The sequence below is a fragment of the Schistocerca americana genome, chromosome 1 (genome assembly GCF_021461395.2).
Source record: "Schistocerca americana isolate TAMUIC-IGC-003095 chromosome 1, iqSchAmer2.1, whole genome shotgun sequence".
NCBI lineage: Eukaryota > Metazoa > Arthropoda > Insecta > Orthoptera > Acrididae > Schistocerca > Schistocerca americana.
Genome location: NC_060119.1, coordinates 473,926,943 through 473,945,677, shown reverse-complemented (window position 1 = coordinate 473,945,677; position 18,735 = coordinate 473,926,943). Strand labels below are relative to the sequence as shown.

The 18,735-nt window shown below is 42.6% G+C and overlaps 1 protein-coding gene across 4 annotated transcripts in view; it reads right to left on the bottom strand.

Annotated features, from left to right (window-relative positions):
• Nucleotides 1-18,735, bottom strand: part of LOC124603740 (inositol-trisphosphate 3-kinase homolog) — a 483,015-nt gene that overhangs the window by 47,068 nt on the left and 417,212 nt on the right. Inside the window, exon 1 of one of the 4 annotated variants that reach the window (XM_047136425.1) lies at nucleotides 4,020-4,100. The exons of the other annotated variants lie outside the window; for them this stretch is intronic. Coding sequence (XP_046992381.1) covers nucleotides 4,020-4,073 — 54 coding nt within the window. The 5' untranslated portion in view covers nucleotides 4,074-4,100. Of the gene's footprint in view, nucleotides 1-4,019; nucleotides 4,101-18,735 lie in introns of those variants that run through there. 4 annotated transcript variants of the gene reach the window in all.

Sequence of the window (18,735 nt, the reverse complement as noted above, 5' to 3'; positions counted from 1 at the left end):
ATCCTTCAAATTCGAAGCCTCTCTAACCGCAAAACATAACTTTTAAGAAAATTTTCATTTGTTGTTCAGTCTCAGCTGCAGTTTTTAATTATATTATATGTTTCGATCACTCAGGATCATTTCCAGATCTGAAACAAAGTGAAACTAAGTATGTGCCAATATTTTACAATGAATAGAAAAAAGAATCGTACATAAATTTGGGATTTATCTAAGTAGTTGCGCCAGCAACCTGTCTTGTCTGTTGAGAACCACACGTTAGAGTACTGTGTTGTTCTGCAGCTGTGGTCAATGTTTTAAATAGGTATATGTCGGAAGGAAAGGGGGAGGGCGCAATGGAGTGAAAGTGATTGGGAGAGGGAAAAAGGAAGCGTGGTGTGCTTGGGGGGGGGGGGGGGGGCGGGAGAAGAAAGTCAGGAGTTTAAAAAGAGGGGTCTTGTTAAAATTACAGAAGGTATAATTACGTAAAAGTTTTAACAAAATCTAATTTAAACGTGTAACTGGGAATTATAGTAAATATCCAGACAGTTGCTAATTCTCACGAGACGGATCTGTCGCTTATAGTGATAATTTTTTTCTTCTGCTATATTTTCGACTCCTTGGTAGCCACAGACCCTACGGAAAAGCAGTGTGTGAAGTATCCCTGTAACATGTAAATTTCAGCAAGCGAAGGATTAGCTGACGTGTGCCAGTTTTAAAGCAGATGATGTTGAAAACCGATGTTTCCTATACCTGGACTTTCGTTTAGTTCATGTCTCAGCAAGTTGCAGCTATTGCCAAGACTCTTCAAGACGATTCTGTTTGGATGAAATAGACTCTTGTTCTGTCCGTAAGCTTATGAGTTTGTACACAATGAAATCACTTGAATCCTGATTGTCGAAACAAAGAAGTTCTTAGCAACAGCATTGTAGTTCATTGGGTAACAAACAGAACTGGGAGAGCACGCGATTTTGTTTTTTGGCTTACCTTACACCACGTCAACTGAATCTTGGGATGGTTCCTTCGATAAATTCATGGCTGACTACCCAGTCTTCGTTGAACTGGGTTCATCGTACGACTGTGACGCTCAAGCTGCCGACTGACGATGAAAAAATGTAAAAAAATGGACAAGCCGAACAGAGGCATTTTTATGATTTACGTGATAAACATAAGAAAGTGAACTAGATATAACCTCTCCAATCTATACAGAGCGTAATTCAACGTAAAGATTTTTAGCTTACGCTACGATACATGAAGTCAGGTAGTGTGTTCTTGTTTGCACCTTTATCGCGGGATCCAATGCGTTTCTTATATTTGTGAATACTTTATAGTCTTTTACGGCAGGCTATGAGGTTTAGCAGAAACAGACGTTCACCAATATGGGTGTTTTATCTGTAGGCAGTATGGAAGGCAGCATGTAATCGGTGGTGATACAACGATACGCAAAAATGAAGAAGGTAGCGGGATAGAAGGATATTCTTTACTGTGAGACAGCAGTGAAAGAAAGCCTAGGCTTCATGCTTCAAATTATATCACATTATGAAAAATGTAAAAACATTTTAATGATCTGATGTACGCTAAATTCCTCTAAATAAGCACATTATCTTCATTTTGAATTAGTCGCAGTATGCAGCAAATTCAATACGTAAAATTTCGCCTAAGATAAACGTCAAAGCATTTTTGTGTTTAACTTCGCACCCTAAGCTTCCTCATTACACGAAAGTGGACTTTTAGTTGTGAATCAGCTGTGGTATAGTAAATACGAGCAGCTTAGCACAGTTTTACATAAACTCACCACGAGAATTAATTTTTTTTCTATCTCACTCCTTCGATTGCAAAAACGTCTTACACACCAAAAATAATTTCGAGCTGGAAAGTATGCGTTGTCATAAAAACTGAATGTTAAGTGATTATACAAACTGCATCGGAAACAATTAACAGCACTCAAGACAATTTTTTGCATCATTAGAGATATGCATCTTTATTAAAATATGCCAAAAAAGACCTGCAACAATTGCTGTAGCATGAATGTCCCAAAACGCAAGTACTGACATTATCGTTAAAGGAACTGAGGCACAAGTGAAAGCAATATAGCAATTTTGTTCCGTTATCCATACTGTGGTGTGGTTCGGTATCTCGGCTGATAAGTTCCATATTACAAATCCGAAGGTTTGGAGTTCGATTTTCAGTACGTCGTAGGATTATTCCTTGCATTTTTCACTTCTTTTGCCTCTGGCAGTGATATAAGCACGTGAAATGCCAAGCTGCATCGCAACTCGGAGTCCCCTTTAAGCTGAATGCCCCCCTGTAAATGGTTTGGTAAGTCAGTCCAAAGATCGGAGGAAGGCATACCACCTCCAACAGAACCATGCTTAGTAAACAAACTGCTTTGATCAAACCAACCTTTGGGTTAAGGTCAGCTTTACTTACGGAGGAAGTATATACCCAACGGGTAAGCGATTTCGATGTATTTTCGCTTATTCGCAGTACATCCATAGATGTGACAAATGCTGCTCTGGCGTTATCCTCTCCCCAAGCATTTTCGAGAAATCGAGGTCCAAGTTTTACGAGCGTTTCGAGTACCACCCAAGACTTGCACGAGTCTTCGAGCAGCAGCGTTGGTTAGCGCAACCGGCACCATTTGCAAAAAAAACTTGTTTCGATGTCTTCAACTATTTATAAGATACGAGGGATGTTATGAGTGATTCACTGTCGCCGTATTGTTCGCGCGCTACATAAAAACCATCTTCTGGAGATTGGAGATCGACACAGACCTCTTCCTAAAGAAAAATTCAGCATGTTAGCTGGCTTTTATACGCAGCAATGTATGATATAAAATGCGTGAAATGTAAACGCATAGCGAGTTTTTTGCTTTGGAAACAACTTGAATTTCGTGTTGTGGATTGTGTAATTCTGAAACATCGCAGAACTATGAGCGCTACAGAGAAGATAGGCAGTTCACTATGAACCTGGCATACGAGGCTGTAAGTAACGAAAGAATCAAATATTTTTTTCCGGATAGTTTCTGTTAAATCGTTTGAGAAAGTTTGCAATGCAGCAGGCGTGCGCACGACACATTGCTAATACTAGTACTGCTGCACCGACTGGTAAGCTAACCAGCGTTCTTAATGTGCAACTGCGGGCGCATAGAGTAGCGCTAAACAGTGGCTCTATTGGTATATCCAAAAGCCAGAGGGGGAAAAAAAAGCGCAGACCAGCAGAATCTCACACTAAGGCGGCAGACTATAAGTCTTCCAGCACTGCGTTCGACTCACGTCATTTTGTTTCTAATCTTCCACCAACATTTGAACCATTACAACAAATCTTGTTTCTCCAGAAACTAACAATAACAATAGTGATAATCATAGTGGTACATTCATGGTGAGTTGCAATAAAGTTATAACAAGGAATCGTGATGAAAAGAACATATACTTATTGATAATTCATGCACATATCGCAATGATGTCATACCAAGGTACTTCTACTTCAAATAATGTACATAATGCACATGCGTGATAAAGAGTATTGGTATACAGATAATCATCCTGATCACAAGTCGATTACGCTTCGCCTCGAATCTGCCATTATTATTTATTATTATTATTTCTTTCAGAAAGGACCTTGATGCCTTGCAGCGATACAGGTGTTTCGAGGAAAATTAGAAAAGAAAATGGACATAATATCGACAGACGTCTACCGCCTTAACCGGATGCACTAACGTCACTGATGGACGGCTGGTGCTGTCGTACGCTATTCAAGAGATTCGTAAAACTCTGAATCTCTATTTCTCTCCAACGCTTGACGCGTGCACAGTAGCAGAAGACAATTTCTTACATATAACTGTGTACTGCAATCGTGCCCAAGATGAGTAAATTCGGAGACACGTCGAGTGTTTGTTTCTCTGGTTAACCACGGTGCGCAGAAAATTTTATACAGTACTACGGCTCCAGACGAACGTTCGACCCTCCAGACGGCAGTTTTGCCGTAAGGCGCAGACGGACTCCAGGTAGCCATCCAGGCACGGTGCTGGACAGTGTACTCACCAGGGACGCGCAGCGGCGGAGCCTGGAGCAGCGGGCGACCATCGCTCGGCGCATCCGCCATTCAAATGCGTCTTGCTTGCTGGCTGGCTGGCACCAGTTTGGCGAGCGCAATTGTCTCAATCAGCTGTGTCTTCCTTGCGAAACGGGAAATCTCTCATTAGCGGGCCCCAGCCTGGATGCATCGGACGCGTTGGCCGGCGCGGATTTCACTCCTAATTACACAGTGTTCATTCCAAAACGATCAAACCACTCGCTAATTCTGTCGTCCCGCCAGCTAGTCCATGTCTCTTCTCTTTCACTGTGCGATTAAATGAGCACAGTATACGCTTATTACTCCTTGCCACATAAAAGAAGAGACAACGGTGATAAATTCACTTGACACACAATCGATACGACGACGTTCAGAAAACTGGAGGTCACCTCAATAGTTGGCTGCATATCCACCTATGACAGTCACTCAAAAAACTGCGCCTCACGTGACATGTATACATTTAACAGTTAATAAACGGTATAAGATATCGAAACAATGTTTATCGCAGGGAGGTACTGAAGCAAATCTGAGGGGTAGTCATAAATCATCACCTCGAAAAAATAACGTTACATGATTAACTTATTGTCTGTTAGCAGGTGACATGTCTGCAGTCCTGGTACACATTGAAACTCCCGACCCACAGTACCACAGCAAGCCGTTACAAGTGGCAAAATAAATTGGCGCTGCCCTCTGATAAAGCGCACGGTAATTCGGTTTCGGTAGCAGCGGAAATCATGTAGCTGTGTCAAGCCTATCCTGAGGACTAAATATCATTGCTTCGTGAAGTGGTGCGTTTAAGACTATCACACTTCCTCGACATTGGCACCAAATCTTTTGCATTTTTATTTTTCCTTCGCGAATTATATATGTGGATGCTTACGGTAGGTATACTAACAAAACATCCCAGATATATGTGGATGCTTACGGTAGGTATATTAACAAAATATCCCGGCCATCTCCCCAAGCTATATATTACTGTGCAGGAACGTAGGGCACGTCAAGCTTAATTACTAGAAACGAACTACTACTGCATATTGTATGGTTGAAGACGAAGTGATTCCACTTGAAACGCGATGCGTTTTAACGTTATTATAACTTAACGTAATCATAAAATTTGGTAATTCATTAATGAAATATCATTTAAACGAACCTCTTCGCGACTTAAAATTTCCTGGATATGTCCAGTGTGTTTATTCTTTCAATTTACTTCACATTATTACAGTAGTGTGTGCTTATACATCGTGAACTAATCAGAAGCTACACACATAAAGGTTATGATTCTTTTTGCTCAAGCAGTACGTATGTTCAATAATTCCCAGGTGCGTGCGGCAGTAAAGTGTACTACATTGATATGTCCCTGCAAAAAATCTAAGGAGGAAACACCAATGGGGATAAATCACCGCCCTGCCACCCTAAAAATTAGCACCTTATCTATCGTAGCTAACTAAATGCTCTTTAATGGAGTTGCTTCATTACTGGCTCGCCATCCAGTGCTTACGCCTCGTGACTCGGGAAGTCTTTTACACCGTTCTAAGCTTGTTGATATTTTCAACACCTTCGTGGCCGTAGAACGGAATAATAACGCGCTATTCAGCAGGCACGTGAACTTCTACGTCACATCAAGATAGCTGGCAAGCAACTCTCTAACGAAACAATAGCGTGACGCTAACGCAGTCTGGTAACCACTCAGGTCCACATAAACAAGCGTTGAGGAATAACATGCTATCAAAAATAAGGGAAAAACGACCTCGTTTATATTTGACTGAGGTATCTACGGACAAATGTAATGGGAAAAGAAGGAATGGTAAGAAATAATAATACTGTAAGTGTTCAAGAATTTAGCATAAGCTGCTAGAGAGAAAATAAATTCACTGCGCTTTTCAACTAAGCATTTCCTAGCAGTTCCCTCGATGCTATCACCGAGAGATGGGACCAAAGGAGAAAGAAGGAATCGATTTCTGGAATATCGTACTGAACATCCTGATTCAGATTTTGATGCGTTTTATACACAGTTTGATACGAAAGAAGAGTATCGGCTTCGAGGTACACAATCCATTGGTTGTGGCTAACCTTTCTCCAGAATAAAATTTCTCCCAGGGCCGCCACTATTTGGAAAAGTATGCAGGAGGAGTTCGGTAAGAAGAGTAGGAGGCAAATAGGTACTGCGACTGGTGGACGTTTTTAGTTACTCAGGCCCTGCCGAGAAAGGCGCGGGTACAAAATTTTAATCACGTAGTTTTAAGAGTGGATACGAAGAGTAGAAGACCTAAGTGAGGAGACATACTGTTAATGAAAATATGTATACGGAAAATTATCCACAAATCGTTCAGTGACGATAAATAACTGTATTTTTCACGCTTTTTCACATAATAGTCTCTTACGGGGAAAGGCAACTTTCTCTCCATGGTACGATGGCATAATAATAATAATAATAATAATAATAATAATAAAGAGTTAATTACCCAAAAGCTTGTACATGTGTGCTTTACGAGCAAATCAAGACATAATGTCACCAATTTACCTGCGCAGAATGATGTTATAATAGAGGTCATCAAGCGCAGATGACAAATGCTGACCAGTAACACAGGCACCACACAGATAATTCGCGTTTCACCGATTCGTGTCTGCCGTTATATTTTGCGATAAATGACACATCAGGTCATGAAATGGACGACGCATTTCTGATGGTGCAGCACACATGTTGTAATTTCCCCTGTAAATCCAGGTCATTCTAGCAAAATCTTCAGACGCACACTGCCATCTGGTTTTCGCCAATGTAACACAGAAACTTAAGAAAGGCTATTTGGGAATAATTTGCTGTTACTGGAACATCCAATCTCCGGTTGGTTTATAATAATTATGTTGGTAGGATAGTTGATGAGACCGACAGCAAGGTGACAAATTTGTGGTTACTTGGGGTTCAGTTTTACTACAGTTTGAATGTAAGGATAGACGATTTTTTTTTAACCGCCGTGAGTGAACAATGCCCCTATAAAAAGTCGATGTGAATTGTTATAGCTTTGTTTTGAATACTTTAATGGGCCCGTGGGAATGGAAAGATCATTCCGTCCGGGTAAAGATGAAAAACAAAGGAAACGAAATGTGAACTGTTCTATACAACAGATTCATTAATGAAACTATGTAGCTGCTAACAACACAGTATCGTGTCAACTGTGTGGAATCACAACGAAATCGTAGGTAAAGCGAAGGCAGGCTTCGATTTATTGGTAAGAAAGTAGCAAAAAAATATTTTTCAACGGAAGAGACAGTACAGAGGACACTTGTGTAGCAAAGAATCGGTTCTCAACAGGGGGTGGTGGAATAAATGGTTTTTTAGCCCCCCCTCCTCCCCAAAAAAAGATCGTGAAGTTTATGTTGGATTAAAAATAGCATGCACAAAACTTACGCACGCAATCGTTCTTCCTACATTTAATCCGTGACTGGAATGGAAAAAAACAAATATTGTGTACAGAAGGTACTCTTTTCATGTACTTTATAATGTTTCCCAGAGTATAGATATAAATAGCTGTCCAGAAATGAGATAGTAACGGGTACGCCTGAACACAGGGATCATATTATCTGCACGTCGCACATCACCGTGGCCACAACATTAACTGCACCAGAGTAGTATCGGCATTATAAGGTGAGACCTAAATAGTGTATATATGTCAGCACGCAGCCACAGAAGAAGTTTCGTTGCATTATGCGGTGAGCATAAGGTATCGGGCATTAAAATTCAGCACTTCACTCTCAACGCTGGTGATTTAAACAAGAGTCAAAATAAGGATCGCAGAATGTCAAAAACACGTACCGTGGCTATGTAATAAGAGTCTCCATAGCGAGACGGCCTTGCGTGGGTCTCATCGTGACGAAACGCACTATCTGAGAAGGGTAGCCATTGTTTTTCAGAGGTGCCAGGGCAGAGCACATCTGCTTGGACGAAGTGAGTTCTGCTCTGGCCGAGTACAGACACGTTCCTAGCTGGCACGGTCTGCTGTTTCTCGAGCACTGCAGCTGCTCTCTTTAGAGCTGGAAGAGGGAACTACACACAGAGAAACTTGTTCGAGATGCCACAAAAAGTTCAACTGAAAACCAGAATCGAGTGTTTTTTCGCCAGGACAGCCAATGGAGATGGTTTTCCCCCACGAAATATCAAGGGCAGATAGGTGGTAACTCATGTTGGGCGAGATGCAGCTTTTTCTCTATAGTTCAGTTACTCACAAGCCTAGTGCAGAGTTGTAGCACTGTGCTAATGCAGCAAAGGTTGCCGTGTCGAGTATGTACGGAATGATGAAGCGTTAGAGAGCACCAAGTTCGTGATGTGCTATGTACAATGTAATGGGAGGTGGGACTAGTGTTACAGTCTTTGAATGCCTTCACGATGACGATGGAACGCTGCGGTTTAATAGGTTCTGTCAATCTTCTCGGAAGCCGTTCACGTCAGCCTTATTCGCAAGACCTTTTTGATGTGTAGCATATAACTGTGAATATGAAGAAAGAAAGCCTATAGTCATAAGTGTTTGGGTGTTAAGAAATGCTGGTAGCAAGAGGTGTGGTACCCATTTGTCGAAGCTAATGTGAATGAACTGCACAAAAGATACTTTTATTCTTTCGGAAATCTGTGACAGCGTCATCCCTAATACTCAAGTCTCTTATCAGCAGAATGTTTTAAGGCACCTAACATGCTATTGATGTCATTATTGCAAGAAAATGTGGCATTAGAATTTATCTTGCTGTCTAGATCTACATATATTAAATAAGAATTAGACTTTATGCAAATATCTCCCAGTTACCGACTTGCTTCCCTTATAGATGACTCTACAGGTAAGAACTATTGAATAGTGTATTTCTGAATCGTCCACCAAGTCTGGTTTAGATTTAATTAGTTCTTTTAAACCGTTATTCCATTATATAGTCAAGGATAACAATTCATGGGGCTGTCATAAACTAATTAATTAGGGAGAGTCTTGTAGGGTCTAATTCTGATTACATGAATGTCACTGCAGCGAGTGCAATAGCTCGTGACGATATGTGGATAAATGTTGTAATAGTCTTTCAATTAACGAGGCATTTATTCGCCACGTGTTAGGTTTTATTGTTGTAATAAAATTACACAGTGCTATAAAACGACCAGCGAATGAATAAACTAACCAGCCAAATAACCAACCACATCAACCTTGTCGCCTTTGTATACGACGCTACGCATTCCTCAAGAGCCCTGCTTATGAGACCCAAGGTTGATTGTTGTAGACGAGATTTCGTCATGATCCACGAGCATAAAACAACTGCCATAACTCTAATACTGACGTCAACGACGTGAGTCTATAATTATGCGCATTTGTCCCACGATTCTTCTAGAAAACATAAATGATCTACGCTTTTATTCCAATTGTCTGATACCTTTCGTTGTTCTAACGACCTACGACAAACTGATGCAAGAAACGAACAAGTTGTATCGCACAATTCATGTAGACCCTCATACGTACCACGTCTGATCCACATGCCTTTCCACCGTTACGTGATTGTAGTTGATATTCTATTCCGCGAACAATTATCTCAAGACGTGCCGCTATTTCGGCGTTTGTGTGTTGACTGTGAGAGGTTGCATTTATTACCATACTTACTAATTAATAAACAAAGCAGTAATTAACATTACCCCTTCCACGCCTCTTTTGTAGATAGACTAACATTACTGAGAAAAATTTCCTGCTCTGTCTACTGCGCTATGAAAAGCAGCATATCCTGTTATTGAAAACAGTATCTTAGATGCTCACGACATGGCTATACAACTCAAAATACTCCATCGCAATTTTTTGTAGTTTTAGATAGGTAGTATCGATGATGTGATTCCATTCTTCTAATGGAACTTGTTTAAGATTTAGAACGCAATCTTGTGGAAGATAACTGAACTGCTCCATTTTGTAAATTATTGTTTTCTCGCACTGTTTTAATGTTCACCGTATAAGTCAAATTTGGTTTCTCTGTTTTCCTCTGCTATGTCAACGTCTTGCTAATTTTACTGACAGTCGTTTCAACCACTCAGGCAAATCCTTGATGGTTTTGATTGCCTTCCAACATGCTAAATCAAGACGAGTGTAACCCCAAATGTTTGCATGGTAGAGTAATTACGGTGGACGCGTACGTGGAGGCAGTGTTTGCGCAGCAATCGCCGACATAGTGTAACTGAGGTGGAATAAGGGGAACCAGCCCACATTCGCCGGGGTAGATGGAAAACCGCCTTAAAAACCATCCACAGGCTGGCCGACACACCGGACCTCGGCACTAATCCGCGGGCCGGATACGTGCCGGGGACTGTCACGCCTTCCCGCTCGGGAAGCAGCGCGTCAGAGGGCGCGGCTAGCCGGGCGGGCAGTTGTTGGCATTACTTTACTGCCCAGCGTACTTTTCGCAGACGGTTATTAGCATGGGTGGTGCACTAGCAAGGCAATTAATTATATAAACCACTCGACGCAGCTGCAAAAATCTTTCAGTCATACAGAATGCTGAATTCCACTTACCGTGTGTTAACTGTAAGTTAGACGATTACGAGAAGGGCTTGCGGGGAGCGGAGCCACCCCCACATAGGCAAGGTGATTATCTGTGTAGGGTTGGAGAGGTAGGCGGGGGGAGGGGGGGAGGAAGGGGGAGCGGAGAGAAGCGCTGCCTGCCTACTGCAATGTAGTCATCTCGACCTGTGCTAGGCGCTTCCGGAGAAGCAATAATCACGCACGGAGGTAAAGGCTGTTTAAATGTTGTTCGTAATCGAAACTGAAATCGTCTTGTATATTAACATTTTTAGTTAAGATCGTAACTGTAACACTTGGGCAGAGTTATCGCAAGGAAGAGAAACAATACAGTGAAGTACAGAACACTACCACTGCGGACAATAATTATTACCTCATACTGTAGTTGGTGGCTGCAGCCGAAAAGAAATGTTTACAGCCCAGAGACTTCAGACTTCTACCGATATAGGATAAGAGGGTTGATCGGTCAACTTCCAGTTAGCACACTGTTGTCGATACTTCTCAAATTGGTTTGAGGTCTGGTTATCATTCTTATTTCATTACACACGGTTTCTGAAGGCAGATCATTATCCATCTCACAACTGTAACCAACACAAGCAGTTTGTCAGTCTTTCCAATAGATTTTCTTTTTGTGATACCAAAAGTGAGCAAGTGGACAAAAACACGATATAGGAGACTAAAACACGATATATGTCTTTTTCTCCCAGAAACTATTTCTACTCCTACAACCACTGCACTGGCGAAACATCGATGGTCGATGTTTAATCTTCATAATACCAAGGCAGGGGTGGTTACTTATGCCCGCCTTTCGGAAATACAGTAATCTTGTTGGAAACTGGATATTCTAAAAGTCTGACCTTTCAATTACACCGAACCGAAAAATGTAAGTCTGACTAGTTGATGTCACTTTACATTATGAACGTTATTCAATATTTTCACAGTCAGGACTCACCAACACATCAAAGTCTAAATCAACTAGAATAAACGAAATATTCCATTCTAAAATTTTTTTGTGTTGGTCATAAATGCAGGGAGTGTGGTAAAAGATATTCTCAGGGTATGGGCCTTTCGGACGCCTCAGCACTTCTTTAAAAAGTATGTTGTGGATATATGTTTACAACAACCAAGAGTTTTCTTTTTTTAACATTTTTAGGCTGCGCATAAAGTGTCCTCCTTCAACTCCCTCCCGGTAATGCGCGTTACGGAAAATGCTTCGGTATTGCTAGGGTTAAACTCGCAACATCGATATTTAGGACTAAATCTGGAGGCGAAATAACGTGCTCTCGGCGCCAGTGTCCCAGTCAGCAGGAAGGCCGTTTCCTCGTCCGTGCAACACGGGCAGCTGTTAAGAACAAACAAAGGAAAGCAATAAGAACGAGAGGCAAGGCGCCGCGGCCGTGACCGGTGCGTGATAAGCGTCCGCAAGCCGAATTCCAAGGTGCCGGATGCGCAGCGACGCGAGGCGCTGGGCTGTGCCAAGGAGCACACCTGGCCCCTTCTCCCAGCACCCGCCCCATCCGGAACTCCGCCATAGCGGAGCTGCTCCCGCCTCGCCTGTCAGCTTCAAACGGGAAACGGAAGACACGTGTTCGCCACGCTGCCACAGCTTCTAACACAGCTACGGCACTCAAGTCGCTGCGGAAACTGGCGACCGTGTAGGCGGATACAAGGTATTCCCTCACTGACTCGACGATTGACGTCGTCCGCGACCACTAAGCTCGTACTTCCCACAAACACATCAGCTCCAGGAAAACCACACACACACACACACACACACAAAGAGAGAGAGAGAGAGAGAGAGACCTCCCACACTTCTTATATAGTAAAAATGACCCTCATCCTAGATTCTGGGTACACGCACTGAGCAAGTTGCCTCTGTCGTCAAGAAGCACTTAACTATACTAGTCAATTAAGGATGAGTTCGGCCCGCCCGGCTAGCCGGGCGGTCTAGCGCGCTGCTTCCCGAGCGGGAAGGCGTGCCGGCCCCCGGCACAAATCCGCCCGGTGGATTAGTGTTGAGTTCCGGTGTGTCGGCCAGTCTGTGGATGGTTTTTAAAACGTTTTCCAACTACCTCGGCGAATGCGCGCTGGTCCCCCTTATTCCGCCTCAGTTACACTACGTCGGCGATTGCTGCGCGAACACAGTCTCCACGTACGTGTACACCGTACTTACTCTACCACGCAAACATTTGGGGTTACACTCGTCTGGTATAAGACCAGGGTGGGGGGGGGGGGGGGGGGGGAGTGAGGTGGGGGGTCCACTGGGGCCGAACGCACAATAACGCTGGGTTGGGTGTGGGGAGGCGGCGGGATGTATAGCCTGCTGTGTCCTGTTGTGGGGCTGTGTACCACTGAGGGCTACGGAGGGACGAAGCCTTTCTGTCGTTTCTAGGTACCCAGTTCCATACGCACAATACACAAAGGATGAGTTCCCCTTTTTGCAAGTACACAAATTATTGTTTTGTTTTGTAAATTTGCACAATGAAACGTCTGCCCAAGCCACAGCAACTTGACAGGATGCAGTACGTACAAACGTGCAGAAGAAAACGTTCAGCTCAACTACACAAAAACATGTTCGGTACATAAAAATAAACTTTTCACAGCTAAGGAATAGCAAAATACTACAGTGGCGACATGGAGCACTAATTTAGACCTGTGGCTGATTTTGGTTGGCGGCAATAGGACGCACATAACGTAAAATAAAAGGAAAATAATAATAAATAAAACCGCTGAGGGTGCCACAACTGTGGTGAAGCACGTTTGGATGTAAAAACGAAACGATAATGCGTGTACTTGCAAAAAGGAGGGTCCATCCTTAATTCATTACTATTTTTCTGCAAGCACGGGAACTGTGCTCAAAACTCCAATATGATAATTTAACCATACAGTAAGTCAGGCTTCACTAACTCGGAATTCGAGATCATCTGGAACTGGTCCCTTGTCGGGAAAGTGGAACGCCGCCTTTACGATAGCGGACACTATTCGTGACACGTTATTTACTACAAAATTCCCATTCCCTTCACTCGTTTCCGATAATAAGTCCACATGACGACTTGTCGTAAAGACTTAACAGCTTCACGTGGTTGTTTTGCACGAACATTTACTTTACCCATGATATGCTGCAAAATTTGACGAAGATTTTATTAACTTTGCCAGACAGACATTTTGAATTGTAATTTTCTGTGTAGTTTGTTCGATTTCCTAAAACAATTCGTTAATCAACATCGTTTAAAGATTTTTTATGCGCCGAAAAAAGAATGTTAGAGAGTACTTCCAGGCCACTATCATTTACGACTATAAATCGTCATTAACGCCTATACAATTTGAAGACCGCCTTAGAAACTCATCTAGCGAGGAAGCCCCTTCTAAGGCAACAATTTATAATTGGTACAGCGAACTCAAAGAAGATCGATTTTTTCTTAGCGATGAATCTCGTGAAGGACACGAAAGAAGTGCTATTATTGATGAAAATATTGCCGCTGTTATGGCAATGTTTGAAGAGAATCGACGGACATCTTCCGAAATTATTCGGGCGAAATACATGTTTCAAAGTTTTACTGTACTTCAGAGCAGTCACCAGCATTGTGTATAACCTGTTACTAATAATGTGTAAGTCTTACGATATCTTAGCAGCGCCAGTTGTGTAGATAGTTCGAGTGGAGTGGTCTATTGTCTGACGAATCTCTGTAACAGTTCTGAAGCGAAGGCTATGAAGTGCTTCCTTCATCTTAAGAATCAAGTTGAAGTCACAAGGGTTTAAGTCGGAGCAGTGTGGTGTATGGTAAATCACTTCCCAGCCCCATCGATCGAACAAACCAGTCACAACTTGGGCCATATGCGTCCGAGCATTGTGTGATGTGCGGGTCCGGCAGAAAGTGTCACCGTTTCTTTGTCATTTTTTTAACACAGCCAGCAACCAGCTTAGAGAAAGATATGGTGACACTTTCTACAGGACCCGCCCATCATTTTTCACAACAACGCTCGGGCGCATATGGCGCTAGTTGTGGCTGATTTGTTCGAACGACGGGGGCGGAAAGTGCTGTACCACTCACCATACTGCCTGTGCTTCAGCCTTTGTCAGTTCAACTCGATTCCTAAGCTGTAGGAAGCCCTTCACGGTATTCGTTTCAAAACTGGCAACAGATGGCACCAATCGAACTATCAACACAACTGGCGCTGCTAAGGGAATCCTCCGAGTTCCATATAAACTGAAGAGCCAAAAAAACTGGTACACCTGCCCCATATCGTGTAGTGCCCCCGCGAACACGAAGAAAAGCGCAACACAACGTGGTGTGGGCTCTACTAATGTCTGAGATAGTGTTGGAGGGAACTGACACCATGAATCCTGCAGGTCTGTCCGTAAATCAGTGAGAGTTCGAGGGGGTGGAGATCTCTTCTGAACAGAATGTTGCAAGGCATCCCAGATATACTCAATGACGTTCATGTCTGGGAAGTGTTTAAACTCAGAAGAGTGTTCCTGGAGCCACTCTGCAGCAATTCCGGACGTGTGGGGTGTCGCACTGTCCTGTCCAAGCACGTTGAAAGGCACAGTGGACATGAACGGATGCTGGTAATCAGATAGGATGCATACGCACGTGTCACCTGTCAAAAGTCGTATCTAGACTTAACAGGAGTCCGATATCACGCCAACTGCACACGCCCCACACCATTACAGAGCATGCACCATCTTGAACAGTCCCCTGTTGACATGCAGGGTCCATGGATTCATGAGACTGTCTCCTTACCCGTATACGTCCATCCGCTCTACACAATCTGAAACGAGACTTATCCGACTAGGCAACATGCTTCCAGTCATCAACAGTCCAATGTCAGTGATGACGGCCCCAGGTGAGGCGTAAAGCTTTGTGTCGTGTAGTCATCAAGGGTACACGAGTGGGCCTTCGGCTCTGAAAACCCATATCGATTTTCCGTTGAATAGTTCGCATGCTGACACTTGCTGATGGCCCAGCATTGAAATCTGCAGCAGTCTGCGGAAGGGTTGCACTTCTGTCACATTGAAAGATTCTTTTTAGTCGTCGTTGACCCCATTCTTGCAGGATCTTTTTCCGGCCGCAGCGATGTCAGAGATTTGATGTTTCCCCGGATTCCTGATATTCACGGTACACGTGAAATGGTCGTACGAGAAAATCTCCACTTCATCGCTATCTCGGAGATGCTGGGTCCCGTGGCTCGTGCGCCGACTATAACACCACGTTCAAACTCATTTTTAGCTTGATAACCTGCCATTGTAGCAGCAGCAACCCATCTAACAATGCGCCAGACACTTTTTGTCTTCTATAGGCATTGCCGACCGCAGTGCCGTATTCTGCTCTTTACGTATCTCTGTATTTGAACAAGCATGCCTAAATCAGTTACTTTGGCGCTTCGGAGTGGCTCGCAACGGGTTATGCATAATGCTGGTGACTACTTTGAAGGACTGCAAAACTTTGAATTGTTAATAAATCGTTGTCATTATTACAGCTCCAACCATCGTACATCAACAGTTAGACGTTAGAAAACACTTTTGTCGATGGATTCCACATGAACTGACTCCCAATCAGAAACAACAACGTCCTGATTGTTTTCAGAAAAACTCTGGAAAATTTGGTTTGGAATATCATAACTAGTGATGAATCTTGGATTCAATGTTATGATCCTGAAAAGAAAAGTTAATCGACTCAATGGGTCTTCCGAACAAAACCTAAGCCTAAAATGTCCGACGAATTCGCAGAGCTGATACGAAGATAGTTGCAAATTTTTTTCCCTTTGTTGCTAAAGCATCAGAAAACAGACGTACCGTTACTGCTGATTAACGAATCTCTGTTTATCGCAAATTTATTAGAAAGTTTTGTGAAAAAAATTACGTTATGACAGCGCATCATCTCACACAGCAAAATTAACAACTGATTATCCGGATACCCTGAAGATCGGCACTACCGACCCTCTACCTTACAGGCCCGACGAAGAGCGCCACAGGAAGGTGAGAGAATTGCCAATGTTACTGTAGAGCTAAGGAACTGGAGCAACAAAATAGAACGCACTTAGTAATATTGAGGAAAAAATAAACAGCACTTATTGTACTTGGTTTCCCGTGTGCATCATAATTATTCTTATCTTACCACACAAATGAAGGCAGACAGATAATGACCGCTCAAACTTATTCGGCCAAACCGCAACTTTATAAACTAGAACGTGATGAAGACTACCTCCTCCTCCAGTGAAGAAGCACTTACGAGTCGCACTCAAAAGAGTACCACAACGCAATCGCATTTTTGTTCTTTTTCATATACAAGATATGTTAAGTTCAGAGATCATTTCGCGATCTCTGAAATCAGTTCGCTACAACTTTCAAAAATTCTCGAGAAAATCAGCTTTGAAGTTTTCGAGCGTCTTTAATACCCAAAAACAAGGCGGGACCCGTAGCAGAATGATCGCCCGCCACGTGTGTGGCCTGGGTTCATTTACCATCTCTGGTAAATTTTTAAACCAGCGCATGTTCTAGGCGCATTTTCGTGAAGCGTAAAGTACATAAAGATGAAAAAATAAGATTGTGACTTTTTAAAATTATACAATCTTTGTTAACTATTTTACACGAAATATTGACAATTGAGAATTTATATTTGAAATAAAAACTGGATTTTTGTGTGCAGTGTGTGATTAGAAATTATAAGTCATGCAGTTTTCATAAAAAATAACCATTAGCTATATATTAATTAGCATATATTTGATGAATTTTACTATCAAATGACACAGGTTATACAATTCAGTGAAAAAAGTAGAAGAAGGAGACGTATAAACGAAAACATACGACAGCCGGCCGGTGTGGCCGTGCTGTTAAAGGCGCTTCAGTCTGGAACCGCGTGACCGCTACGGTCGCAGGTTCGAATCCTGCCTCGGGCATGGATGTGTGTGATGTCCTTAGGTTAGTTAGGTTTAATTACGTTCTAAGTTCTAGGCGACTGATGACCTCAGAAGTTAAGTCGCATAGTGCTCAGAGCCATTTGAAAACATACGACAGAAACGGAACTGGAACTAGCGATTACCAATCTTTAAGCGCTACCAATTTATATGCATTTTACGCTTCACGGGAATGGTCTTTGACCACGCGCCATTCTTTAAAAATTTGTATCAGCCTGAAATCGAAATCTAGCCCCATCCCTCCTCAGGCAGACGAGCATTGCACCACAATGTCACGCTGCCTCTCGAAAAATGGACTTACTTCCCAACCTGAGGGCGTGGGGGCGCAGAGAAAACCATAAACACGCAGTCAGACAAGTTAAAAATTTTATATTCTTATTAGTGTCACCGAGTACATTTTTTTTGTCGAGTTGGTAGCATCAGCTTTGCCTCACGCGTCACCGAGTTATTGCTGACAACACAATCTTCAGTCTGCGATTCGCAATCATAACTCAGTATTAAGCCCTTTGTGCTTAGTAGGAGATAACAGTATTTTTACTGGTTTTGTACGTTGAGTAAAAATGCCTGCTAAAAGAAATTTGTATAATGAAGAATATATTTGTATTTAGTACGGATTCACGTTCATTAAAAAAGACAAGAGTCCAATAAACACCTGGAACGGCTTCAACAAGAGATCATACTTTTGTTTTCCACATCTGACTGAAGAAGACCAGCACTGTAAATTAACCAGATCACCGTTCACAACTGATGTGCATGTACTTTCTGATGAAATACAAGAAGATGAAACTGAATTGATACGTAATTCGAGTGCTACAGAACAGTTCCAACAAATAGGGTTGGATGAATTTTGAGCCACTTTCCCCCTATTATCAAGGAGTGGCAAACAATTCTTAAAAAGTACTCTTGCAGTTTTCATTTACAGACCTATGTGAGACCGTGATTCTCGACATTAGCATCATAGAAACAAAACACCGCAGTTGCCTGAACGTGGAGAATGACCTTAGATGTGCTTTAACTAGTTTGAAACCTAACATTCAGGAGCTGCTTAACTATAAACAGTTTTAAGCATCTAATTTTTTTTAATGTTATGGGACTTAACTGCTAAGGTCATCAGTCCCTAAGCTTACTCACTACTTAACCTAAATTATCCTAAGGACAAACACACACACACACACTCATGCCCGAGGGAGGACTCGAACCTCCGCCGGGACCAGCCGCACAGTCCATGACAGCAGCGCCTCAG